Source organism: Larus michahellis, chromosome 6 (assembly GCF_964199755.1).
Source record: "Larus michahellis chromosome 6, bLarMic1.1, whole genome shotgun sequence".
NCBI lineage: Eukaryota > Metazoa > Chordata > Aves > Charadriiformes > Laridae > Larus > Larus michahellis.
Genome location: NC_133901.1, coordinates 64,312,341 through 64,337,406, shown reverse-complemented (window position 1 = coordinate 64,337,406; position 25,066 = coordinate 64,312,341). Strand labels below are relative to the sequence as shown.

Here is a 25,066-nt window from a genome sequence, read left to right as displayed (position 1 = left end):
GCTAGATCTTGAAAGCTAGAGCCAAACGGTAGCTGGAAAGAGCTCTAAGTTGGGAAATATTCCTACATGACAGATATATTTATTTAACCTGTGTTTTCTCCAGTCACTGAAGACTGCTATCTGCTTGCTGGATCTGATGGTTCAGGCGTTCGGCTTGCCTGTCTGTTTGTGCAGTAGTTACGTACTGGCAAGAGACGAGACGTGCTCCAGCTTCAGCTTCCTTGAGTGGCAATAGCCCTTTATCTGTGCTTGTTCTCACATGGCAAGTTGCCATGCGGCAAAAGTCACTTTCCGGTTCCACCAGACACGCAGATCCTCTGGGAGGTGTCACCCCCATCAAGTGCAGCCTGGGAGGGTGGGGGGCAGGGGGGGCACGCAGGGACCCGATGAGCGGCAGGACAGTGCTCTTCCAGCCCGGCAGCTCGCTTCCCTTGTAAGCCAAAAAAGCCTGCTTAGGGATATATTCGGAAAATGTGAGGAGGCCCATATGATGGAGGCTTGGTGTTTTTTTCTACATACATGGCACTAACATTTCCTAAGGCTGCCTTGGACCACAGATGTCAACGGCCTGTGTGCTGCCTGGCCCAAAAATTGGGAAGTATGTATCTGTGAGCCTCTTGTTGACTTTGTCTAACTGCCTTCTCCTTGCTGACACCATGACCCAGCTATCGCAGAGAAACAGTGATGCTCCCCCTGCCACCTTACTCAGGTGGACGTGTGGAAATTAACATTTGCGAGTACTCCAGGCTCTGTAGATGCGGGTTGATGGCCAAGAGCTTGTCTTACAGAGAAGAGTCAGTGTGCAAAGGGGCTGTGTGGTTTGGGGAGTCCACCTATCTGCCCCTCAGCTCTCTGCAAGAAAAGGTTCGTTTCCATTGCAGGCCACACCACCATCTTCCTGTCCACACTTCAGCTAAGTTAAAGTGTGCCCCTTAAGCCAGGCCCCAGCTCCCTTTTGCCCAGACACCAAAGCCTGTGAGTTCCGTGAGGGTCAAGGCAGTGGGATGAGGATTAACCTCAGACCAGTGTGACCTTCTGTGACCCTGGTGTGACCTTCATCCTTCAGTGGAAGGAGGACTAGATCCTCACACAGACAGCCAGTGGATATGGCTCTAGTGCGTGATGCAGAGCTGACTTCTGGATCCTTATTTTTCATCTCCCAAGGAGAGCTGTTGATTTTCTGGGTAACGGTTGTATCTCTTTCCATGGGAACAGTGGAGCTGCCTGTCCAGGTCAGACACCCAGCCTCTCCTCTTGCCAGAAAGGCCTTGTAATAGCCAGGTACGTCTCCCTTGTCTCCACACTAATGGCTGAACCTTAATTCTCAAGAGAAAAACTTCCTCTATAATCCTTGTGTACCTTGTCTATTGTAACTTGTTTGCCTTATTGATATAAACATTAATTTTCTGCAGTGTCTCCAAAATATTGGCTTTGGGACAGGACCTATGCCTTCTGTTGAGGTAAGACTGGATGCCCACTTCTCCATTTGTCATTATTTGAGCACTTTGGGGACACTAGGTCTGTCTGTGGTGGTGGGAGTCGGGCAAGAAAAGCATTACAGGAATCCAAGGCCAGGGACATCTTCCTGTGAGATCTGCTCTGTCCAGGAGGCAGCTCCTACCAGGAAGCCTTAGTGAAGCCACTGGAAAGGGAGAGTGCAAACTCACTGGCTCGGGGTTACCACCAGCAGCTGCCCTGGGAAGGTGGAAGGAGAACCTGACTTTTCAGTCCACCGGCCCAGAGCGGGGCAGGAGGTGGGTCGCTGGCTGGCTCTGCCTGGGGTCTTGCCACCGGGAGCCACCGGGAACACACACGGCTCTCCCGGGATGACCAGGGCCTTTCTCTGAATGTGCCCAAAGCCCTGCTGCAACCAAGCACCGTCCTCGACACAGGGACGCCAGCGCTGGGGAGCAGCAAGGGGCCCCAGGAGCCACCCCCCGGCCTCAGCCCAGCGCCCCAGGCACCCTCCTCCTCCTCATCTTCCTCCTCCTCCTGTCACCCGCCCTAACCCTCCTCTTTTCCCAGGGGACCGGCAGCCGGAGCGGCCCCACGCCGACGGGGAGGAGCAGTGCCGTGCCGCGCCGTGCGGGACAAGACTCGGGGCCGGTCCCCGATCCTCCATCTCCATCCCGGACCCGGGTCCCCGTTCCCCACCCCGGAGCCCCGATCCCGGCCAGCTCCGCGGCTCCGGGGCGGGGCGGGCGGGGCGGGGCGGCTCGGCCCGGCCGGGGGATCCGCCGCCGCCGGAATAAGAGGCTACAGGAGCGCGGCGGCGGAGCGGAGCGGAGGTAGCGCTGCGTCCCGGGGCCCCTCGGGAGCCGGTGGGCTGCCGTCCCCATGGACAAATACAAAGGTGAGGCGGGGATCCGCGCGTGTCCGCGGTCCATGCCGTCCTGCCCGCCGTGGGGGGCACGGCGTTGGTGGGGAAGGGTCTGTGGGGAGGGGGGTGGCAGACCCGCTGACGCGGGGCCGCTGCGGCTTGCTGTCCCCACGCGTGGGAAAGCGCGGCGGCGGCGGGCTGCGGCGCTCCGGGGGCGATGTTTCCCGAGAGTCAGCTCCCGGAGAAGGGGGTCGCCGCGAGTGGGGCCCGAGCTCAGTTCTGGGGGGATTGTCCGGCTCCGGAGAGGAGGAGGTGGCCAGCAAGTGGGGAGGGGAGCCAGCTCCTGAAGGGGAGGCGATCTCAGTGAGTGGGGCCAGGGATCGGAGTCCCAGTGAGTGGGGCTGTCGGGGAAGCGGTGCCCGTCAGTGGGGCCGGGGAAGGTGTGGGGATGTGAAATCCCCCTGTACCTGCCTCGGGCGCTGGGCAGCGAGGGAGGAGCCGGGGAGGCTCGTTTTACACAATCTGGGGATTTTTTTTCGCTACTTAAAAGCAGCGTTTCGTTTCGTTTTCTGCAAGCCCCTGAATTTGGCTAACGTTGCCTGCTCCGTCTTTCTTCCAAAATTGCCCCTCTGCGCGGACTTCCCACCCTCCCGGGTTTAACAGGCACGACATTGAGTGTCCTGTTTTCTAAATGCAAATGGGTTTGGTGGTTATGGAGAGGGGAGCTGAGCTGCCTCCCTGCTTTCTCCCTGGCAGATCCCGTCCGGGCTGGTGGTCACCCACGGCCCATTTATTTCCCCGCAATCAATGGCTCTGACGCTTCCTGTGCGTTGCTCCTTGGTCATTATCACTCAGAATGGCTCATCTCGGATCTGTAGCGCTATGGGCAGCTCTTGGAAACTTCTCAAACTCGAGTGCTCCTTGCCAGCTGAGGAGGGAGGAGGTGGGGCGAGGTGCCCAGGCATGGGACAGTTGGGCGCGTGCGGGCATTTTGCCATTTCTGCTCCTGCTGATGTGCTGGTGGAGGAGGTGGACCCAGCACTGGTGTAGCACAGAATAAGTCTGCAGTAAATGTTACCTGTTGAGAGGAAATGTGGCTCTTCTTGTAACTGCTGTCCTCCGTATGGAGCTTGAACATTTAATCAGGGAACTTGGTACTAGACAAATATATTCCTGCCTGACCCCACTGGGACTTGTTATGGTCAAACTGGCAAGGTTTGGTTAGGTCTCAGCAGATGCAGTCAAGCTAATAGCCGTTATTCCCTAATCCTTCTTTGGTGGGGACTTTATATGTCAAGGTATCATATTGTGGGAAGTTAATATTTGCCAGGACTGGGTTGTTGGGGGTTTTTTTGACTATGCAAGTACTTTAGTATTCTGACAGGGCTGGCACTGTGCTGCCTGTTGCATTTCGATCCTTTTCCTCCTTACAATCGGTACTTTATGGGCCTGATAAGCACAATAGTAACATACTGCAGAAGTGATGTTAAAGATTATATTACAAGTCAAATACTGTGTAGTTTTTTGTTGCGTGGTTTGTTTTTTTTTTTTCCTAGTGAGGTCTGTACAATTCCATTCAGTTCTAGTAGCAAAGGAGTAGATTCATTAAGATTCAGCTATGTTTTGTATATTGTCTTTTTAAATATGCACACTACTCCCTCAGAGCAGCGGGGATGTGTTCTGCACATGTGTAATGAATAGCAAGTGCAACTGATTGCGGAGCCTTGCCAGTCCTTTTTGTGTTACTGGTAACGAATGTGCGTGCGTGGGAGTGGGTGTGCATTAATGAGGGTATGGAGGCATCTCCAGCTCTGCAGGGCAGCCGCAGGTGATGGCAATAGCTCATTTAGTGGGTGGGAGGTGTCTCCAGCATGATGGGGTGGCTGGAGTCACCTGGGGATGGTGAGGCGGGTGGAGAGGAAGGGCTGGGCTGGGCTGGGGGAGAACGTGTGGGAGTTGGGAGCCCTGAGGAGCAGGTGGAGAAGGCAGGCAAGTAAGCTGTTATTAATAAGCACAGGGGATATGTGCCTGTTCTGGTGGGGATATCTTGTTGCTGCCATGGCTGGTATGGGGAGCCTTCATCCTTGCCACTAGCCAGGCAGAGCACTTGTGCAGGGAAATGCTGTAATGATAGTGATGAATGGACTCAAAGAGGGCTGTTGAGCAACAAACTGGTGTTCTGGGAGGAGGAATAGGACTACAAGATCATTCCTATTACTTAAGAAATGAAGGTTGCAAGCATCAGCAAACAGCAATGTTTCTTTCCCTTGAACACAGGCAGGGATGTGCTTTAATCCAAGCTGTAACCTGGCAGATACGAGAGGTGTCCCTCCTGTTTCAAAGGCAGGGTGAAGCTGCCACAGGAATCTGGTCGGGTGGAGTGTGCAGGGCCAGTTGGGGTGCGAGCCTGGGAGGCCAGGGCTGGTGGCCGGCAGGGTGGCACCTGTGGAGCAGGAAGAGCTCAGGCTGTTGGACTCGCGTGGTGGGAAGTGAAGGAGGGATTGTGAAAGTCTCCTGGGAATGGCTTTCCTTTCCCAGCCTCTGCAAATGGGGATGCAAGGCCAGCTGCATAGGAAGACATGGTCTCTTGACTCCTGGTAGGCTATTAAAGCTCTGAAGGATGATCTTGGTGTGTGGCAGGGTGGGTTTTTTTCTGCCAGGCCACAGTAAAGAGTGTCTTCTCTCATTGGTGAAGACGCTCTTTAAAAATCTACTTTCTCCCTGTGCTTAAGGAAGCATGTGTGAGGCATAAAGAGCAACAGACCCAACAGGGGTCTCCTTGCCCTGCATAGCAGATGTGGCTGGCTGGCCTGTGACCAGCCATCTCCAGACCCTGGATGGGGGTGAAGAGGTGCTGAATGCACTGAGGGGTGTGCTGGTGGCACCCATACTCATCCACCTGTCCCTGTCAAGTCCTCTCAGACCAGCTCCTTGTCACCACAGTGACAGGTGATTCCCCTGTGATGCAGCCCCCACGTGTGTAGTCTAAAATGTTAAGTGATGTGAGCCTGGAGAGGTTTGTAAGATTATTATTGTATTTTTAATGTGTTAGAGCTCTGTAATGGAAATGAAAGTGACTTGCAGCCCAGTTCTTCGAGGAAAGGTGTTTGGCATTCTTGTTTTAGTGTCTCTGTTGAGCAAAGACACAAGCTTCGCTTTTTTATCTGAGGGTCTCCCAGGGCTCATGTTTGTGGTGCTCCTCTAAGGAGAGGAGCATTGTTTGTCTATGGAGGAGAGGGTGTCTTCTTAACAGAAGCCAACAGGCTAGTGTTGATAAGGATTAAAATAGTGACTTGGTAGAAAGACAAGGTGCTTGCTTGCTAGTTAACGTGTTTTAACTGGGAGGGGAAAGGGGTGTGAGTCTGTTTGGGACTTGGGCACGTGTTCTCTTTAACAAGTTCTTACAAATACAAGGAGATATGCTTGGGATTAAGCTGCAAAGTGTAGACATGGATGAAAGACACAAGCCCACTTAAGAATCTGAGGCCCTTTGTAAACTCTTGTTAATCAGTCGGAAATGGATTGATTCATATTAACATGATCTAGGCTCTATACAAACATATGTGGTTTCCTCTCAGCTGAGCATCAACACAGCTGTTGTGTTTAGCTAATTGTCTTGGTGTAATTGGCAACTGAAGAAAACAGGGCGATGTACTGCCCTGTACCAAATCCAATACAATTTTCAGCTGCTGGGCTGCGCCTTCTTTGAAGTGCAGATGAAAATTAATGTCCTGCATAACCTCATAACATATACATTAACTCTCACTTATGTGCGAGTGGTGAGTTTTGGAGATGGGAAGGGACTTTGTTGGGGAATAGGAAGCAGGACTGCAGAGTCATTTACTCAGCAGGGATTTAGGAGATGAAGCCTTTTTCTGTGACTGAAACCACAGCCTTTCTCAATTATACATCTGCTGTGTCCACCCTACCAAGCCATCCTACACTGTCACCCATGCCAGTGTAATATTTCTGTCTCTTCTAGCACAGCTGCATTTCTTATGTAAACAGGGCACCTGAGGATGCTCTGAGTTGTGTTGGGTGCACGTGAGCCTCTCCACAGCAGGACAGGCTCACTGAGATGGGCACGAGACTGTGGGGATGCTGGCTTCAGCCCCATTTGATGAGGCTTGCTCTGTGTGTGTGTGTGTGAGTGCCAGGTCTGGAAATGCTTCTTTTGCTACCTCCAAAGGAGTCACTGGGGCTTTCTCCTTCTCCTGAGTGTAAGGGGCAGGGATCCATGCAGTGGGAGCCACTCTGGGGTCTGTGCTCCGTCTGTGTCAGTACCATTGCCAGGAGCCTGCTCCTAATGCTATCAGTGCTCACACGGTAGCTTGAGCTCTCTTTGGGCACATGCTTTTGGAGTCCTTCTGGCAAGGCATGAGCCCTCGTTTTTCTCATGTGGTGTTGACTAGTGTGTCAGGCAGGTCTCACTCCTGTTCCTCCACACGCCTTCGCTGCTCCCCTTAGCAGGCTCTGTGTGCCCTGTGCCCGGCCAGGGACCAGAGATACCATGTGAATGAGTTTATTGTTCAGGGGTTTTCACTGATCGCTTGCATTGAGCACCTGCAGCCCAGGAACACAGGGAGTGTCTATGCAAAAATGCTTTTATTGCTCCCAGCAGTGGTGGTGGACTGGGGGCAAGCAGGCAACTGGGCAGCCCAGGCTCTGCAGGGCTGCGCACCAAAGCACTGCAAGCTTTTAAATCTAAATTCTGGGTGCTTGCTCAGCTGAATGCTCGCTCAACCATGTTTCCATCTGAACATACATGTGAAGGATCTAAATGACTTCACTGAATTCCTTAGGATTTTATGGCAAATCCAGGACCTGAACCCCAAGCTCCCTAGCCAGTGACCAATGCCTTCCTTGCAACCATCCTGCCTGGACCAGGGGAAATTAGGGATGCTGTTCTCTTGAGAAGTCCCTGTAAACCCCAATTAATCTGGTCTACCCTCTGGAAAGGCAGGAGTCATCTGAGGCAGGGAAGTGCATCTTCAGGCAAGAGCAACCAGAGGGCCCAGAGCTGTAGGGGACATCTTGGGGAACCAGAAATCAGAGGTGCATCTGTGATTAAAGATGGTGCGTGTGCTCTGCATCTGGGACGTAGGTGTTCCTCTCCGAAGGTGCCTGGATGAAGCATGTATCCAGACCGAGCAGGTAAACTGGGATCCTGCAGTCACACAGCCAGTTTGACGACCTGTGTGGTGTTGTTTACTTCGTCTTGGAAGTTGAGTCATTTGTGCTTTTCTCTTGGGTCAGCAGACAAGACAGACTGGTCCAGTCTGTGCTGCAGTGTGTCAGCACAGCTCTGTGGGTCAGAGATGTGTCTGACATGGCCTTGCCCCAAGGAGCTGCTGGTGCAGGTGCCGATGGAGCCAGTTTCTGGGCTGGAACCACTTATTTGGCTCTGGTTTGGGGGTGGTGGGGAAATGTCAGTGAACAGGCAGTGAACAAGTTCCCTGGCAGTAGCTGGGAGAAGGTGTTTTCATCGTAAGACTGATGCTGCAATTTGAAGAGAAGTAAAACTTGGGAACTTCTTGTTGTGTGCTATAGTGTAAAACCTGTGTAAACTGGAGGAATGACTGGAAAATTTCACAAAAGAAGAAAATTATTTAGAAATGTTCAGTAGGAAGGCGCCGATCTGGTACCCGAAGTTCTTATTTAAAAAAAATAATAATAAAAAATTAATTGAATCCAGGGAGCAGAGTTTTAGGAGGAAAAAAACCTCTAAAACAAACACAAGTTGCTAAGGGTGGCCAGAAGAGCTAAGCCCTTTGAGAAGCTGCAGCGAAGCAGGGCTGCTGCCGTGCCTGCATGCACCCCTTCTGCAGGGATCAGCCTTCGGTCCCAATCCGGCTTCCCGCTCCGGCTGCAGCAGAAAGAGAGAACAACTGGAGCCGAAACCACTGAGAGCAGTTAAATTTGTGGCTGGTGGGCCAGGATGGGCATGGGAGCAGCTGTCGCTGAAGGCGGCGCGAGCGTGGTAATTCCTGCTGGCAGGGAGGGCTTGGCTTGCCATGGCCCGGGCTGGGGAGCAGCAGTGGAGGTCAGTCCGGGCAGCGCAGGATTCGTGGTGTGGCAGGGTGCTGCAGAGGGGAGGCATGGGAACTGCACTGGTTTGGTCTAAAGTTCAAAACATGAGGGGTCAGGACTTGCTAAAATACTTATTTTATTATTTTTTTTTTTTCTTCCCGCTGACCTATTGCCTTCTTCGTGGGCAAAATTCCATAGAAAGCATGTCTGAGGATGGTTTGGTGTATGGCAACATTGTCTTTGGTTATAAACAGCTCTGTCTGGAAGTAACTGTCTCAGAATTATGGGATCAGACTGAAACTCCCACATAACGTACGGACTTGGCCACTTGCAATTTAATAAAAGCTGTTATTTTCCCCCCTTGGGTGGACTGTGCTCTGTCTTGCATAAAGGTTTTTCTGATGTCTCTTTCTCTTTTCTTTTTTCCTTTGGATCCACTTAGGATGAAAGTGTAGTGCAAGGCTTAGAAAAAGCCTGGGAAATAGGGATCCACAAGCTTTAGCTGCCAGTTCAGCCCGTGGGCTTCTTATTTCTGAGCGTAGGCATCTCCTCCTGAGATAACCAGGAGCAGCAGCCGCCCCCAGGATGGGGGCAATGCATGTATTTTCCCACTTACTCTTGTGACTTAGGAGACTAAATCTTTTTAAAAATATCCTTAGACTCCCAACCTCACTAATAATGAATGCATTTAGGCTCTCCAGAGTCTTTGGCACTGAGTTTGGGGTGCAGAGGTGGGCAGCTAAGCAGTGGGGATGCTTTTTGAAGAAGTTTGCATAACACTTTGGCAGCGCTACTTTGAAAGAGGTGGGTCTGAGCCAGGAGATTCTTGCAGTTCATGCTCAAGTTGTGGCTTGAGCCCTTCCCTCTTGGACTGAGTTCGATGGGGAGCAAGTCTTGGGCTGCTGTGAGGAGAGGATCTCCTTCCCGGAGCCTGCGTGTGCTCCGAGGCAGCCAGCTCAGGCAGGTGGCGGGGGGAAGTGTGTGTGCAGGCTCCTGTGAGCTGAGATAAGGTATCTGCAAAGAAATCTCTGATCCCAAATAGCTCTGCAGATCTCATCGTTGCTATTTATCACTACGAAGTATGACAACTATTAAGGCTTGGGAAGAAAGAGCTGGCTCACAGAGAACATGAGTTGCACAAGGTTTTGCGATGTCACTAGTGGCTTTAGCTGAAAGTCTCTCCACAAGTGTGTGTGAAATGTGGAGTTTTCTTCTGCTGAGGAATGCAACAGAGCCAGCTGCAGTCCCACAGCCTCCCAGTAGTGCCATTGATTTGTCATTTCTGTGGAATAAGCCAGTACATGTGTCCAGTCAGTCCCAGTACCAAACAGCTCTCGCTTCTGGTGGTCCCACTGTGAATGAGCTGAAATCAGTAGTAATGCAGAGATGCTCTTTGGTGTCTGCTGGTTACATGCATGCAGTGGCAGCAGTTAGGTGGCCACCCCTTGTGGTAGCAGGATATCACAAATGTAGACGTTGGGGCTGCCTTTAAAAGCAGAGATGTGTCAAGCCCAGACTTTCGCAGTGACTTGTGACGGCTGGAGGCCATCTGCCCCATCCATCCCATCAGCAGCTTCGGCCCTGTGTCTTGGCTGCGGAGCATGTCCTGTCTTCTTGAAGACACCAGATTTAAACAAAGGATATTTTCTGTTTTATTGCAACCTCTGAAAATCTGCCTTGTAGTCTTGAAGGGTGGGAACTTTTGCGCTTCTTACTGTCATACTTTTCAGACTTCTCCATCGCCCTGGGGTATACAGAATCAGGCAGAGAGCTGGGATTGTAATGCACAGTTCCACATCTGCTATAGGATTGCCTGATCTTGGCAGCTGCTGAGGTATGATAAAGCCCTGCTGGAGAAGGGAACTGCTTGGACTAATTGGGCTCAATCTACAAAGCAGCTGAGATCTTTCTACCTTGCTGTAGTTAGTTGGGCTGAGGGGTGGGAAGTGCGTCCATCTCCTCTAACCACAGCCGAGTTTCTGGTCCCTGTTAGGAATTCAGGGCCCACATGCTCGTGGGTGAAAGCAGCTAGTTTTGGTAAAAGAAGAGGAGTTGTGCATGAAACCAAATGAACTAGGTCTGAGTGGAGATGTGATGCAAAGGCAGGCAAGCCTGGCTGCTACCTGTGGGCGGGGAGCCATCCTTCCCAAGCCTGAGGCCACAAAAGAGCAGGCCACGTGCTGAGACGGGTGGCTCTCATTCCACCATCTGTTGCTGCACAGGTCTCAAGCCTGCTGGGCAGCATGGTGGCTACGTGCTTTTTCTCCTGAATTTTTTTCAGGCCATGTGGGTGGTTTGCCTCACCTGGGACATGTTGCAGTGGTGCCTGGGGCTGTAAGTGTAACCAGTGCTGGGGCTGCAGGCACTTTTGGAGTTCAGCAACCTCACCTGTCTCATTGAAAGATGGTCACAAGTACCCCAGAGCAGTGCCCAGTCACCAGTGAAACGTGTGTGTGACTGTTGTGGGTGGTTTTGGTTTTCCCTTGCCCCGGTATCTGTGCTTCCCTCTTCTGTGTTGCTTCCTTGAGCAGCAGATGAATGCAGTTGTTGGTGACTCTCAGCCTATGCGCAGTCGTGGTATCTCTAAAAGCCTCTGAAACAAGTCATCTCTGCAGAGCAGCTTCTTGTGTGCTCTGCCTCCATCACCTCACCAGTTCATCTGGTGACACCTCCTTTGGCCGGTCTGTGAGAAAGATGTAGGCAAATGAGAGGACTAATGGTCCTAATCAAGTGTTACTGGATTCCGTCTATAACTTAACTAATCGTAACACTGAGGCGTTAATAATGCAATCCCAATTCTGTACCCCAAGCATGCACAGAGCTTGTCTGCTGACAAGGATCTGTCTTGTTGTGGGACCAGGGTTGTGTGGGATAAGGAGCAACCCAAATCTTCTCTGAGGGTTACGGTGAAGATGCACTCACCTTAATACAAACCCAAAAGGTCATGTTTCTTCTTACTGATTAGAAAATAGAAGTCAGCTACCATGCCATTCAGCAAAGCAACACTTGCAGATGATTTATGCTTGAGTTAAGCATGGTATTATTTTATATAAACACGGTTCTTATTACTGCTTCAACTTTATCCCATCTTTGCTTTTCCAGTTATATTATAGGACGCATACACTTGTATCCATGCACGGCGTCTTTCAACCTTCTCTAACGAGCAATGCTATCTGATGATATTATCTAGTTGCCGTGTCAGTTTAGTTTGCTGCAGCTAGAGCTTGGAAATTGTTCCCCCAGTGAGATGATACTTCTTGGGAACTAGGTTGTCTTTTAGGTGCTGAAAGGAATTACGGGCTTGTTCGGTACTGGTTGTCCTAATGCAATACTGTACAGCCCCTGTATCTGATTAAAGTGTGTCAGAAACATATCAACGCTTCCAAACGTGGTTTGGCTTATATCTGAGTCTGTGTGAACTCCAAGGTCTGGTTCTAGGAAAATTCCTCAGTTTTGTAAATCAGTCTTGAAGTGTATTTATTATGCTAGCCTATGCTATTGATTTCTGGGATACGGAGTTGTAATTCTGTCTCTGATCGTGATTCACGGCTATTGAGACACTGTTAATGTGGCCTGTCATCTGGGTGCTTGGATCATGGTAGCTAGTCACACTTTCAGCTCAGTGTGCTCTTGATTTACTCACCTGTATATGCCAAAATACTGATCAAATCTATTTAAATGGGTTACGCTGGCTTATCCTGATCCAGCAGAAACTGGCAATGTATGATGCAGAACAGACCTGGGCGAGCATCTAGTTGCTTTAAGGCTGTGTCTGTTAGCACTCTGCACTAGTTAACTTCAGTGAACGTCGTTTTCGGATCAGGTTGTTCAAGCAGATGCTCTCTTTGAGTGTAGAAGAGGTCTATTTCTGGAAATTGAAGTGGGAGTTGGCGGGGTGGGGAGAAGCAAAATGGCAATCAAAATTCCCGTACGCTATCCTAAAGGCTGATTTCCCATGTCTGGCTGAGAAGAGAAACAAATGCTTTCTAGACCCAGGAGGATCAGCATTCCCCAAAAAAAGAATGATTTATTTTTAATTCTGATAGTTCACTGGAGCTCTTAAACCAAAAGAGCAATGACAGCTTTATGATACTGCTCAGACCAAGACCCTGGGATGCTGTAGGAAGGGGGTAGAGGTACAGCCGGGCATCCACACCGCCTGTGAGCCCAGCCCAGCCTGAGCACAGCCGGGCGCTGGGGCAGCACCCAGAAACACGGCACAAGATTTAACTTTCATGTTTCTTTGGACCCGCTACGTCAGCCTTCCTTCAATTCTTTGGCTTAAATGATGACATCCCCCTCACGGTTATGTGCTGGGTTTTGTGTTTCTTTTTTTTTTTTTTTTCACTCACCACTGGTAGCGTTTCAGCTGTGGTGAGTCTTTTATTCTTGTGGTGGTCAGTCACAAGTCCCACAGGGATGGCAAAGCCACGGGGACCAGCAGGGGCTCAGCTGGGTGTCGAGCACAGAGAACGGTACTCGTGTGAGAGGGTTTGAAGATCATAGGTAGGGTGTCCTATTAGTGCTGGGCACGTCACAAGATGGAGTATCCTTGGAGTTAACGTAGGCTGTTTACTGTGAAACTAGTGTTACTCCAAAACCAGGATAAGAACCGTGGACTGTTGTGTACCGCTTCCAGATCCCACGTACTTTTGTCAGTTGGCTGCTTGGTGTCTCTGTTAGGAAATGTGTAGGTCTGGAAGATACTCCAATGCTTTCTTTAAGGTATTCTTATGACGTTTAACTCTGGTCAGACAACCTCACGCTGACACTCCTGATTAGCTACAAAATCTTTGCAGTCTGCTTTTGTTCCCATGCCGGACCGAGGTTTTTGTTGGAAATGCTCTGTTTTCAGCATATGTTCTTGTTTTTCCTGATAAACAACAATGTCTGTTGGCCCATATTTAGAGGAGGTGGGAAGGGCCAAATTCATTCCTGGTGTCAGTCCAGCGTAGTCAATGGGCTGACCACAAGGATTAGACTGGATCTAAGATTTATATTAGGTTTACTGCAAGCTTTACCGATTTTTATCGATACATTACTTAACCGTATTTCTGGTGCAATCGATAAAGGTGCCTTTGACATGCCAGAGAATCTAATTTTAACATAACAAAAGCTGACTCCTGATAGAGGAGGAACGTAGAGCTGGCAACTCCTTTGCCAAACAGAAATGCTAATGGTTCTGGGTGCTAATAGCACAGACGCGTCTGACCCTTGCTCCAGACATAATTATTTGAACCGTGAAAGATGAGGAGGCTCTACCGCACTGGAGACGCTCTTTATGAAAACGCAGCCAAATGATCTGTGGAGATCTCAGCAAGGGCTGAGGGCCCCTGGTGTTGAGGGGTGCGGAGCTGATAGTGGAGCTTGCGCCACAGCACAGACTCCATCAGTCCACGACATCTTCAGCTTCTCTGATAGCTTTGGGCTGGAGCTTCTTCAGCTGCTGATGAAATGGTGCTCCTGAGACTGTTTGCTAATCCCAGATTATGGGGTGGAATTTCAAATTTTCTTTCAACCCTTGATTGTACGACTGCCTTCCCTCCTTCATACGTTCACTTTTTGTCTGTTATTCACAAACATGCAGACTTGCTCTCCCATAGTACAGCAAGAAGGAAGCAAAATATTCCATTTTGAATATGTAAAGGGAGCTGCTGCTTAGCATAGACAGAGCTGGCTTCTAGATGAAAGCGTCAAATGCCAAACTGTTTTGTTTCAATTTGAGCAGGAGAAGCTTTGATCTAGAGGAGATGACTCAGTCAGTAGCAGGGAACAATTCTTTATAGTGAGTTTAGAAATAAAACGCTAAGATTTGAGGCTACGATGGCTTTGACACGTCAGTCATAGTGTATATTATGTGAAAATGAAAACCATAACATCTGAAATGAAGTGTGGAGGCTTTTCTGAAAGAAAAACCACACTTCTGATGTTGGTTGCCAAGAGCTTCCTGAAGCCAGAAAGGACTGGGGATGGGGGAAGATCACTCCAGTTGAGATAGGAATAATGAGCAATGTGGACAAACCAGGAAGGGGAAAGACTTCCTGCAGCACAGCTCAAGCCAGAGGCGTGGCCAGGATGAAAATTTGGGTCTCCTGGCCCCAGGTCAGGCTCCGTAATCCATGTATGCTGCCTCTTCTTCACCCTGACTTGATGTGTCCCCTTTGTCACCACTCGTAGCACTCTGGATGAGAAGGCAGATGTGGCCAGACCCAGCTCAGTCACAGGGTCAGCTCCAGTTGCGTGGAGCAGGGGTGGCCAACTTCTTGCTACTGAGCTGCTTTTATTTGGAGCCAGGTGTCCGGACCCAGATCAATGCAGCTGTGTTTTGTGGCACTGCAGCTGACCGAATAAACACAGCTGGACCCGGTTTGGGTCTCTGTGCCTGCCGCAGCGCACAGGCGTAGAGGGAGCTGTGCGACTTAGTTGGCGTGCTGCGTGGCCAGGATCCTGGGGATGTGGTGAAACGCATCTGGCTCAACACAGCAAGCTGTAGGCAATTCTTAGTATGAACTGGTGTTCATTATTTCTGCAGCTTTATTCTAGATCCAGCCACAGACCTACATTTTGTTCTGTGCTACTGTCCTCTATAGGCTAGCAACAAATGGGTGTCTACCTGGAGACAGCTTCAGAGAACACTTCTTCATTCTTTTTGGTGACTGCATGCAGTAGGTGATGGAGACTTCTTTGCACAGTCGGAGACTTCTTTGCACAGTCAGGGACTTGTGAAGTCTCCTGCTATCTAACAGCTTATTCCTGCTGAGAAGGATGTCCCAGCCCTCAGCATTACAATCCCATCTCCTTGCCTGCACCATCTCTGGCATTCGCTCTCCTCCTCGCTCTACCAGCAGACAGCTACTAGCTTTTTGCCAGGTTATTTTTCTGCTGGCTTGGCTCGCAGGCAGACTGGGCTGCAATGGGAGCAGGAGCAGCGTGCTGGGAAGAGGGACCGGTCTGGGTGGTGATGCACTGTTAAGTGGGCTCACTTGGGATGTCAAGGATGTGGAGGTCCTTCAGAGATGCCTGGCAGCAGGGACTTCCTTGGTCTGCATTGTAGCCCTCCCTAGTCACATGATCTGTTATAAAATTGTAAACTGATTAGATAGCCCAAGCTATGCAGGAATAGAGGTGATAAAATCGGAGAAGGAAAAGATCCTTTAGATCATCTAGTTTATCCCATGCTCCAGAAACTGTATGTCTTCTGGCATTTTCCCCATTTAAATGTGGAATATTCTAAGTGGAGTGGCTTGCCTCAGTTCTGTCAGGGGTTATTCCATGGTCTGTGAGGTGTCTTTACTCTTAGGGATATGATTTAAAAGGGCTGTGAATTATTAGTATTGGATATATATATAATGGTAGAGTAAGATAATTTCCTTTCTCAGCATGGCAAAAAGTCCTGTTTTCACTGATGCCAAAGAACAGCCAGTGCTGTGATGTGAGAACTGGAGAAGGCATGTCCATACCAGGGAATGTGCTGAGGATGCAGCTATCCATGTTGCATGCTGTCACCAAATTGAAACCATCCTGGGTGTCACAGCCAACCTGTGCTCAGCAGGCAGCTGCTGTCCTCCCATAGGTCACCATGCAGTTGGTCAGGCTCATGCATGTGTGAGCGCGGAGGCTGTGCTTGGAGATGATTCAGAAGCTCAAGGCTTGCAAGCAGAAAGTGGGAGAGAGTGTGGTTGGAGGGAAGCAAGGTCCTCACTGAGCTGGCCTGTGGGCGGGCGGCAGGGACTACCCATGCTTGGCTAGAAGGGCTCTCTATGCTTGCCACAGCTCATGGGGAAGTGGGCAGGGAAGCCCTGTCTGCCTCTGGAAGGGCGTGCAGGTGAGGGACTGACCTCTTGTTGGTGTGGTGCAGGGCTGATGGATTGCATCCCTTCCTTGAGGAGAAAGGAATGGGGTGACAGGTGCTTTCACCCTGGGGTGTATGGGAGGGAGATGGCACCTGCTGCCCATCCTACAGCAGAGAGGGCTGAGAGCTCCAAGGTGTCACCAAATCCTTCTCTTCCTCTTCCAACTTCCCTTTGTACGTATCATTACTATGGTTTGTTTTGCTGATACATTTCCAGGAACTACCACAGTTTTCAAAGTCCTTGTAAAGACCAGAAGGGGGATGCTTTCTATGAAGGTTGGAGGAGCAGATGATTGCATTATTATTTATTCCTGTATTTGCTATAAAGCAGTACTGTGAAAATTAATGGCTTTACCCAGTGGCACCATGTGAATGTTAAAGGAAAAACATTTTCTTGTGAGTAGCACTGGCAAAGTGTATATTAGAAAAGAGGCTGGGAATGTGGGCTCCAGTCCTCCAGGAGATTGCCAAAAGGACCTAACCAGAAGTTAGGTGTGAGTGTTATCCGAGTGGAGCCACTGGGAACTTGTGGTACTGTCACCTCTTGACAGAAACAGTTCTGTCTATTGAGTGAGAGTATTCATCTACAGCTAACCTTTGCAATCAGTTGGGGTTTTTTTTTGCACAACTTCCCAATCTCATAAAAATTGATTTTTATGAATTATAAATAGCAGTAAATGTGCCTGAAAACTTGGGTGCCATATCAGTTATTAACTACTCTTAACCTATGTTGAGACAAAATGTAACTTCAGTACAGAACTGGCAGCAATCATCAAAGCTATAGATGTGTCCAATGCTGCGGTCTTGTCATGGAGGTCTCTTCTGGATGGAATGAAATTGATGTGATAAACATTGTATCAAAAAAACCAAAACAAGTCTGTAGAAATTTCTGCTTACAGTGAAGACTATAATTTTAAGTATAGGACAAAGAGAATGAATAATACATCCAGCAGGGAACAAGGAAATCATGTAGCAACTGCAAAAGATCCAAACATATGGAAAATTCAATTCTATGGAGAATTAAGTCACTATTATGTAATTGGGATCAATGGAAATGAGCTGATGTCAGTATTGGACTGGCTTAATGCATGGATGGAAAATTGTGTCCTCTCAGAGAGACCTGCTAATAGGAGTGGAAGCTCCATGCACGCTGCATTTCCATTAACTTTCCACATACCTAGGAGGGGCCTGATCCAAACCTAGCAGAAGTAAATAGGGTTTTCACTAACCTGAAACTGATTTGGGGTCTAAACCTAAAAGATCCGTAGAAGATGGCAAACGGGAAGAGCCTGTGATGAACATCTACCTCATACTGGTTGTTTGGGGTGAAACTTACCCCTTTCTTTCCATCTGTCTGAGCCTTTTGCACTAGAGGCTACCTGCTCGTTCCTTCAGGCAGGCCTACAGTGGCCTTGGAAAGCCCTTGCCCAGGTAGGGATTCCCTTCCCGAACCCTCAGCTGTGGACTGGAAGGGGCTGTAGCTGGCTGCAGGAGTGAGGGCGGTGCCCAGAGCATGGAGACTCCAGCAGTGTTGCACACTGATAGTGTTGCAAAAGTGCCCAAAGACCACCCAACCACCTTATAGCATGACTGTCATCCCACGAGATGGAGCATGTGGTGGGGAAGGGGTGTAAAGCAGCAGAAAAGCCCCTGCAGCTGCACAAGGTGTCCTGGAGGGGATCATGCAGCCACCGCACCCAGGAAGGTCCTGTGCTTGGTTTTCTGTTGCGACAGCAGCAGCAGTGTTTGGAGCTTGTCCCTGAAAATAAGCCACCATTAGCCTGGCGGCTGTGCAGGAAACACCAGAACATGCTCTTTGGGGCGAGCACAGATGTGGAAGCACACCATGCTGCAGAGCCTCCCTCCTGGAAGAGCTGCTTGGGCTCAGCACAGCTGAGCAGCCCCACTTTGGCCACCAGTTATTGGGCGCTTTGCTGACCCTGAGAATCCAGCCAAGCATCCTTGTTGCTGATTCGAGAGCCAGGAGGAGGTTTTTGGAGGTTTCTAGGGTTTGGTGGTTTTGTGTGTTGCGATCCTTCTGGTTTGTGAGTGAGGATAATGAGGAGGATGCGGCATGTAATGGTTTAATGAGAAGTTCATGCTCTGGGTACCTCGGACATTAAGATAGTGGTCAGGGCACTGCACTGTGACTTACTGAAGGTGCAGGTTAGTGATGAGATTCAGCCACATATTAACTAGAAGGGATCTTCTGGTGGGAAGCAATGGGCTTCATGAGGGACTCTTCCCCACGTGAAATAGGTTTAATATTCTGGAGTGTTACTGTGTAAGGAAACATGCCTCTGAATCAACAAATTAGGGAAAAATGTCAGCTGTTAAAGGTTAGTGATGGAGCAGTCGCATGAAGTGTGTGTGTGGGTGGTTTCGAATTAACAGATGCCAGAGGTGGGGAGAGAGTAATGTGTAAAAAAGGGATGGGATATTCTGACCTTTGACAGTTTCCAGTCCAGTGAGAGCCTGAGGGGAGTGGGCGAAGTGAGTGTGAGGTCTCCGAGGGTGCCGTCACAGGAGAGGATCTGAACACCTCACACCCCCTGGAAAGGGGAGCTGCAGTGTGGGCCCTCAGCTCTTCCCCTCGCCGGGCGCTTCTGCTGCTTGCTCTGTGCCTGCCCTGACAGTCGACCCACCCTCTGAGCCAATTCACCCGGCCAGCCTAGTGGGGGGGGGGGGGGGGGGGGGGGGGGCGGAGAAAACCCACAAGCGAAATTTTGTTGCTGTGTATAACTTGCAGTGAATTAGAGCTGAGGTGGGTCCGCTCAGGGTGTGAGGGATGCCATCCCAAGTGCAAGGGAGGGCTGAAACTACGTAGCCGAAGGAAGAGGCAAGAGGAGCACAGGGGTCTCGTTAGCTCTATGGGCTCCTCACTTGGAAGGTTTCTGGGACCCTGAAATAACCTTGATGTTTCCCAAAGTGAACTCATGGAAAGGATATAGAGGGGGCTATGATGCGAAGAGAGCAGACTTCAGTTCCATAGATGCTTTTCTGCATTTCTAGTAAAGCCTATTCAGCTTAACTCCAGAAACGTTTTCTGTGCTGTGGAATAATCACTCTTAAAACGGTGCTAGAGAGGTGAAGACACCCTTGGCTTTCTGAGCAATGTTAAAGTGATTGCGTCTACTTCCTGCCCTGCAACTATGCAGATCCGCTGAAAGTTGGCCAATGTCTTTCCTGAGAAACAGCTGCTCAGAAATTTGGGAGGAAAAATATTTTATTCCTCGCGTTCTGGCGGATTTGAGGCTCACCAGCTGGTTGCGAAGCCTGCCAAGGCTCTGCGCTGTTGTGGAAATGTACAGTAACTGGGCATAAGTAGCTCTAAGCCCTTTTTGGACTTAAGTGTGAAAACGTCTTAATGCTGGGAAGCTGTTGAATGTCTCTTTCAAAGTAGAAATAAATCAGAAGGGAATTGCTCTGTCTTTGCCAACAAATAAACTCCTTCTGGGGAATTTACCGTTGCAGTTTCCACAGCACCTCCTGGGCTCTGCCTGTTGGCTGGAGTTGTCCGAGCCCTCCAAGGCCCTCATGCTGTTAATGTCGGCGTTTGAAATATAATATTCAACCTAAACCCACTGTTCTTAAATTGGATTTTTGACTGATTTTTATCCATAACTTGTGTTATTTCAATTTGAGGACCGAATGCTCGCTGTATTGAGGAGAGTCTCCCATTGACTCCAAGGAAATTAGACTCTTGTTCTAGCAGGCTGGGTTAAACAAGGAGAAGCAGACAGAAGATTTCTGTCAAAACAACTTTGCACCAGCAAATGGAGTTTCTGTCAGTGTTTTCAGTTTTTGTTTTTTTTTTTTTCTTTTTGCCCCGAGTAAACTGTTCTGATTAGCTTTTCTCAACTCCCTTCCCACCCACAACATAGAGAAAAGTTGATATGAAGTATTTTGTTTTACTGCTGTAAAGCAAGTATTTTCTTTGTTGTAAACTGAAAAGAAATATGTTTGCCCCGGTCTTAAAGCCTGTCTCTGGATGGAAAACTGGATGTTTTGTGGCTTAGGATGCAGTGGTGGTACTCAGCCACAGGGGCAGCCTTGTCTGGCTCAAATGTGTGCCCAGGTTGGGTTGTTATCATCCGAGGGGGTGGGCTTGTAGATAAGTAAAGAATTAGCTGGATTTTTGGGCTGAAGAAGAAAGATTGTGGGTTTTACTCTACCTGAACTCCTGCCTTCACATATGTGGGGAGGGCCCTTGCCTGCAGGGAATGGTTGAAGGCTACATGAGCTGCACTTAGCCATTTTGTGAGAGTTCTGCGTACGCATCCTATCTGCTCTTATCTCGGCTCAGGAGCTGCCTGTGTGTGGCTTTTACAATGGGATAAAGATTGTGTGTGCTGCCAATATAGTAAAGGATCTCCAGGTAGACTTTCTCCCTCTGGTTGGAACAGACCAGTCTCCTTGTAGTAACCCTGCCCGTTGGTGAAACTCAAATCAAGGTTTCCTTAACGTAAAGTGAATTTTGTTCTCTTGGGATGTAGTTCAGGCTGCAAAAGTCCAGAGCTTCTTTGGATCTCATCCAAGACTTTAACAAAGCAGCATCAACCTATTTGTATGCTTTTTTTGTATACGCTATACCAAATTTCTGGACAAGATGTTCTTCTAATCCTATGAAAAGAAAGGTCAGGAGAGAGAATGTGTGATGCACTGGTGGGAGGCATTCAGATGCTGCCAAAACGATGTGATGTAATTTGATACAGCGCCAATGTTTCAGATGTAAACTGAATGCAGGTGAATGCTGATTAAAATGAACCCGCACAATATCTATCTACTGCATCTGTTGTTTGGTTTAAGGTAGCATCTAGAAATACAGGAGAAGGAACCAGATTCTATCTGTCTGGTGATATATGAGCACTCTTATCTCTGTATTTTAGACCTAAACCAGAAACGCAAACAACCCACAGATATGCAATGTTACTTACTCTAAATAACCTTAACAAGAACCCCAAACGCACCTTACTGCTTATGGTTAGTTTTTGATGAGTAGGCAGCTTGGGGAAATGTTGACTTTATTTATTACACCCTGTCATCTTGCAGTCTTGAGTTGTGTAAAACTCGGATAAGGTAACAGCCCCTAGGTGGCTGAGGGGAGAGCAGTGGATGTTGTTTACCTTGACTTTATCAAGGCTTTTGACACTCTCCCATAGCATCTTCATAGGCAAACTGGTGAAGTATGAGTTAGGGAAGTGGACAGTGAGGTCAGACGAAAACTGGCTGAACTGCCATAGCTCAATGGGTTTTGACTGGTGACACAAAATCTAGCTGGAGGCCAGTTACCAGTGGTGTGCCCCAGGGGTCAATACTGGGGCCAGTACTGTTGAATGTCTTCGGTAATGACCCAGCTGAGGGGGCAGAGTATGTCCTCCGCAGTTTTGTAGATAACACAAAAACTGGGAGGAGTGGTTGATACTCCAGCTGGCTGTGTTGCTGTTAGGAAAGACCTCACTAGCCTGAAAGAATGAGCCAACAGAGACCTCCTGAAGTTCAAGAAAGAAGGGCAAAGTCCTGCCCTTGGGGAGGAATAACCCCATGCACCGGTACATGTTGGGCCAACCAGCTGGAAAGTGGCTTTGCAAAAAACCACTTGGGGGTCCTGGTGGACACTAAGTTGAACGTGAGTCACGAGTGTGCCCTTATGGCAACAGGCCAACAGCCTCTGGGGCTGCGATAGGCAGAGTGTTGCCAGCAGGTTGAGGGAGGTGCTTTTTCCCCTTTATTCATTGCTGATGAGACACATGGGAAATGCTGGCTCAAATGCTGGCCTTCCTGGCACAAGAAAGAAGTGAACATACTGGAGGTTGTTCAGGAAAGGGCCGTGAAGATAATGAAAGGATTGGAGCATCTGTCACAGGAGGGGAGGCTGAGAGGGCCGGGACTGTTCAGCCTGGAGAAGAGTTCAGGGGGATCTCATCCATATGTATAAGTTCCTGGTGGTGGTGGTGGTGAGTAAAGAAGATAAACAGGCTTTTCTTAGTGGTATGTGGTGAAAGGACAAGAGGGAATGGGTACAAACTGGAATACAGGAAAATTCCATTTTAACATAAGAAAAAGCTTTTTTCCCGGTGAGGGCTGTCAGAAATGGGAATGGGTTTCTCTGCGTGACCTGCTGCAGCTGACCCTGCTCCAAGCAGGGGCCTGGATTAGACAGTCTCCAGAGGTGCCTGCCCACCTCATCCATGGGAGGAGCGAAACCTCTTGGTTGTCAGCACAGTCCCTTTGAAGGGATTTCTGTGATCGGTGAGAAATCTGGGATGGAGCGTGCATTACTCCAGCCCTAGCAGCTGGTCATGTTAGGTACACCCTTAGTAACAGGGGAGGAGCGTGCAAACCATCCTACGGTGCCTCTCCATAGAGGCACAGTCTGTATTGTTCAAGGGAGTTTTAGCTTCCTGGAGCAGGGCCTGTGTTCCCTTAGCACGTGACACAGCTGCATGGATGAACACCCACCCCATCGTACTGCGTCGACTTTTGGCACACTCCAGGTATCTGTGAACTTGTGGCTCTTAAGCTATTCTACAGATGAAAATCTGTAGTGTTGAGAGAGTATTGTCAGGGCTGGGAAAAGAGGCTTTTTCTGTGCTAATGGATTTATTGCTTCTCTGATTTCCTCGAAGCACCGCTAAATGTGTCATGCAGAAAGGTGGTTTCATCAGCAGCTCTGCTTAACTGTAGGGAAAACACTATCTTATTTGACTGGTTCAACATGAAGTCTCTCTTGGCAGGTCAGGCGCTTCCCAGGCGCTCCCAAGCCGCCGTTTTCTGTTCCTTTGGTGTGAGCAAAAGGTGAGCTCCCGCCCCTGTCCAGCTGTGGTTGATGTGGGCAGAGCTGCTGGCCATGTTGCCCTTGAGCTCAGCCAAGCACGGTGGTTGCCATGTCAATCCTCCTTGGCTGCCCTCTGCTCTTAGAGGTTTGGAAGTGTCTCTGGGATGTTCCTCTCCAGAGGATCTGGCATGTCGTGTCTCCTATGCGTGCTGGAGTTCAGCTGGGCAGGAGGGACTTCTAGGGGAAATGCACATCTGTTATTCCTTAAGCATGACCACTGTCAAGGTTTCCATCCCTCCAGAAAAGCAGTTCTTAGCCAAAGACTCGGTAACCTCTGATTTTTCAGGAGGAGAGGGAAAGGGAGTAAGTCTTCAGGATAACTGACTTTTCTTTTTTTTTTTTTTTTAAACTGAAGAGATTAGTTTTGTTTTAAATTACAGTATATTGAGTCAGTATCTTTGACACCCACAGCTGTGTGGAAGGAAAGCTGCTGGAGGACTTGGTCGGGCTGGATCCCACGTGTCTTCTCTAGCTGGGTGCAGGATGCACCTTGCAAGGAACCTTGCACAGCCGCTCATGGAGGATGCTGCATGGCTCCCATGCCTGGCTTTGCTTCTCCAGCGGGAGCATTCCTGTCAGAGGGTGCGTGTCTGCCCAGCAAAACAAATGACATTGTTTTCACATGGTGTAAAACCGCTCCCTCCACCTTCCCCTGCACCGCTGCCCGTATCTCGGCTGTAAATCCTGAGGGGAAGCAGCAGGCTGAGTCATCTGGCACCATGTGTGTATTTACAAAACAGAAAGGCTGGAACACTGCAGAGGCCGGGAGGAGAAACCGATGCACAAAAGATCTTGGCCAGAGGTGGTAGGTTCCCCCCACGCTCCTTGCCTGTCCTTGGGCTTGGTTGCTGACACAGATCACCAGGTTTCAGCTGTGAGGTGATTGGTAGGAGCCGGTTCCAAAAAAAAACCCGCCATTGATGAGGCATCAAACTGTTGGGCTAAATTTGCTTGCATTTTCCTTGAAAAACCTTGTTGTGTGAGCTCAAGGCAGGGACTGCAGCATCAGCATGGAAAAAGACTTGCACTGGGAAGGGCTTTGAAGATTTGCGATGCCCGCAGCCAAGATAAGAGGGTTGGTTGTGTTCACCCCACAGCACCCAATGTGGCGGGGTGGCTGCCGGGGTAGCTCTGGCCATTTCATCTGCTCCTTGCATTACCTGCAGCCACCTAACTTTGATCTGGCTTGCACACGGGTAAGGGAGAGGGAGCACCAGGGCCGCTCCTGGGGCTGCTTTGCGGTGGGGTAGGGCTTGCAGCCTGTGCAGAGACACAGAGGGACCGACACAAGCCTGGCCCTGCACCCTCAGGGTTAGCTGGTTGTTTTGCAGCCTCCCCATGTTCCCTCCTCTCCCTTTTCCTCCTGGAATAACAAAATCAGAGCAGGGAGGTTTGAGTTGCTCTGCTGGGTCTCTCCTTCCTCTGCCTGCTCCCGCAGCTGGTCTCCTCTTAATGAGCAGAGTTGCCTGGGGATGCCATTTACCCAGGGGAGGCAGCTCCCCCTGCACTATGGCATTGATTTCTTGTGGTAACCGCGTGTCCAGCCTCGCTTGCGGGTGCTGTTGTCTCTTTCCATGCTTTTCCCTGGAAAAGCTGCTTTTCAGCAGAAGGGCTGTGTTTGCAAGGTTCCTCCTTCCTGGAAGGGGCAGGGTGAAGTGGCTCGTGGGCCTGTTACTGTATGAGGGAAGGTGGAGACGGTGGAAGAGAAGTACAGTGGGGAGGGATCGCTCCTTTCCTCTCTGTATATATCCCACCCACACAATGAGAACAGGGAGTTTGCGGCTGAGGCAACTGGGCAGGAAATGGGAAATGAATAGAGGAAAAAGCTCCTCTGCTGCCACAAGTGCGACCTGTGGGACGCGCTGCTGGGGCCAAAGACTGGCTGCTATTAGCCAGCTTTTAAAAAGGGCTCACGAACTGGATGTAACCCAAATCTGCCAGACCTCAAAGCAGTAAGTCTGCAATCGTGCCTCGCGGCTAGGCACAATCAACCTGTCCGCTTGGACGAAGTACAAAGCAAGTATGT

The 25,066-nt window shown here is 49.6% G+C and overlaps 1 protein-coding gene across 7 annotated transcripts in view; it reads left to right on the top strand.

The window, feature by feature from the left end:
• Positions 1 to 2,203: 2,203 nt before the first annotated feature.
• The window catches only part of AFAP1L2 (actin filament associated protein 1 like 2), a 71,149-nt gene continuing 48,286 nt past the window's right edge, over positions 2,204 to 25,066 (top strand). For 5 of the 7 annotated variants that reach the window (XM_074591756.1, XM_074591751.1, XM_074591753.1 and 2 more), the window contains exon 1: positions 2,229 to 2,353. In XM_074591756.1, the coding sequence (XP_074447857.1) occupies positions 2,338 to 2,353 (16 nt within the window). In that variant the 5' untranslated portion in view covers positions 2,229 to 2,337. Of the gene's footprint in view, positions 2,354 to 25,066 lie in introns of all 7 variants that reach the window. The other 2 variants (XM_074591754.1, XM_074591752.1) reach the window with 2 other exon arrangements.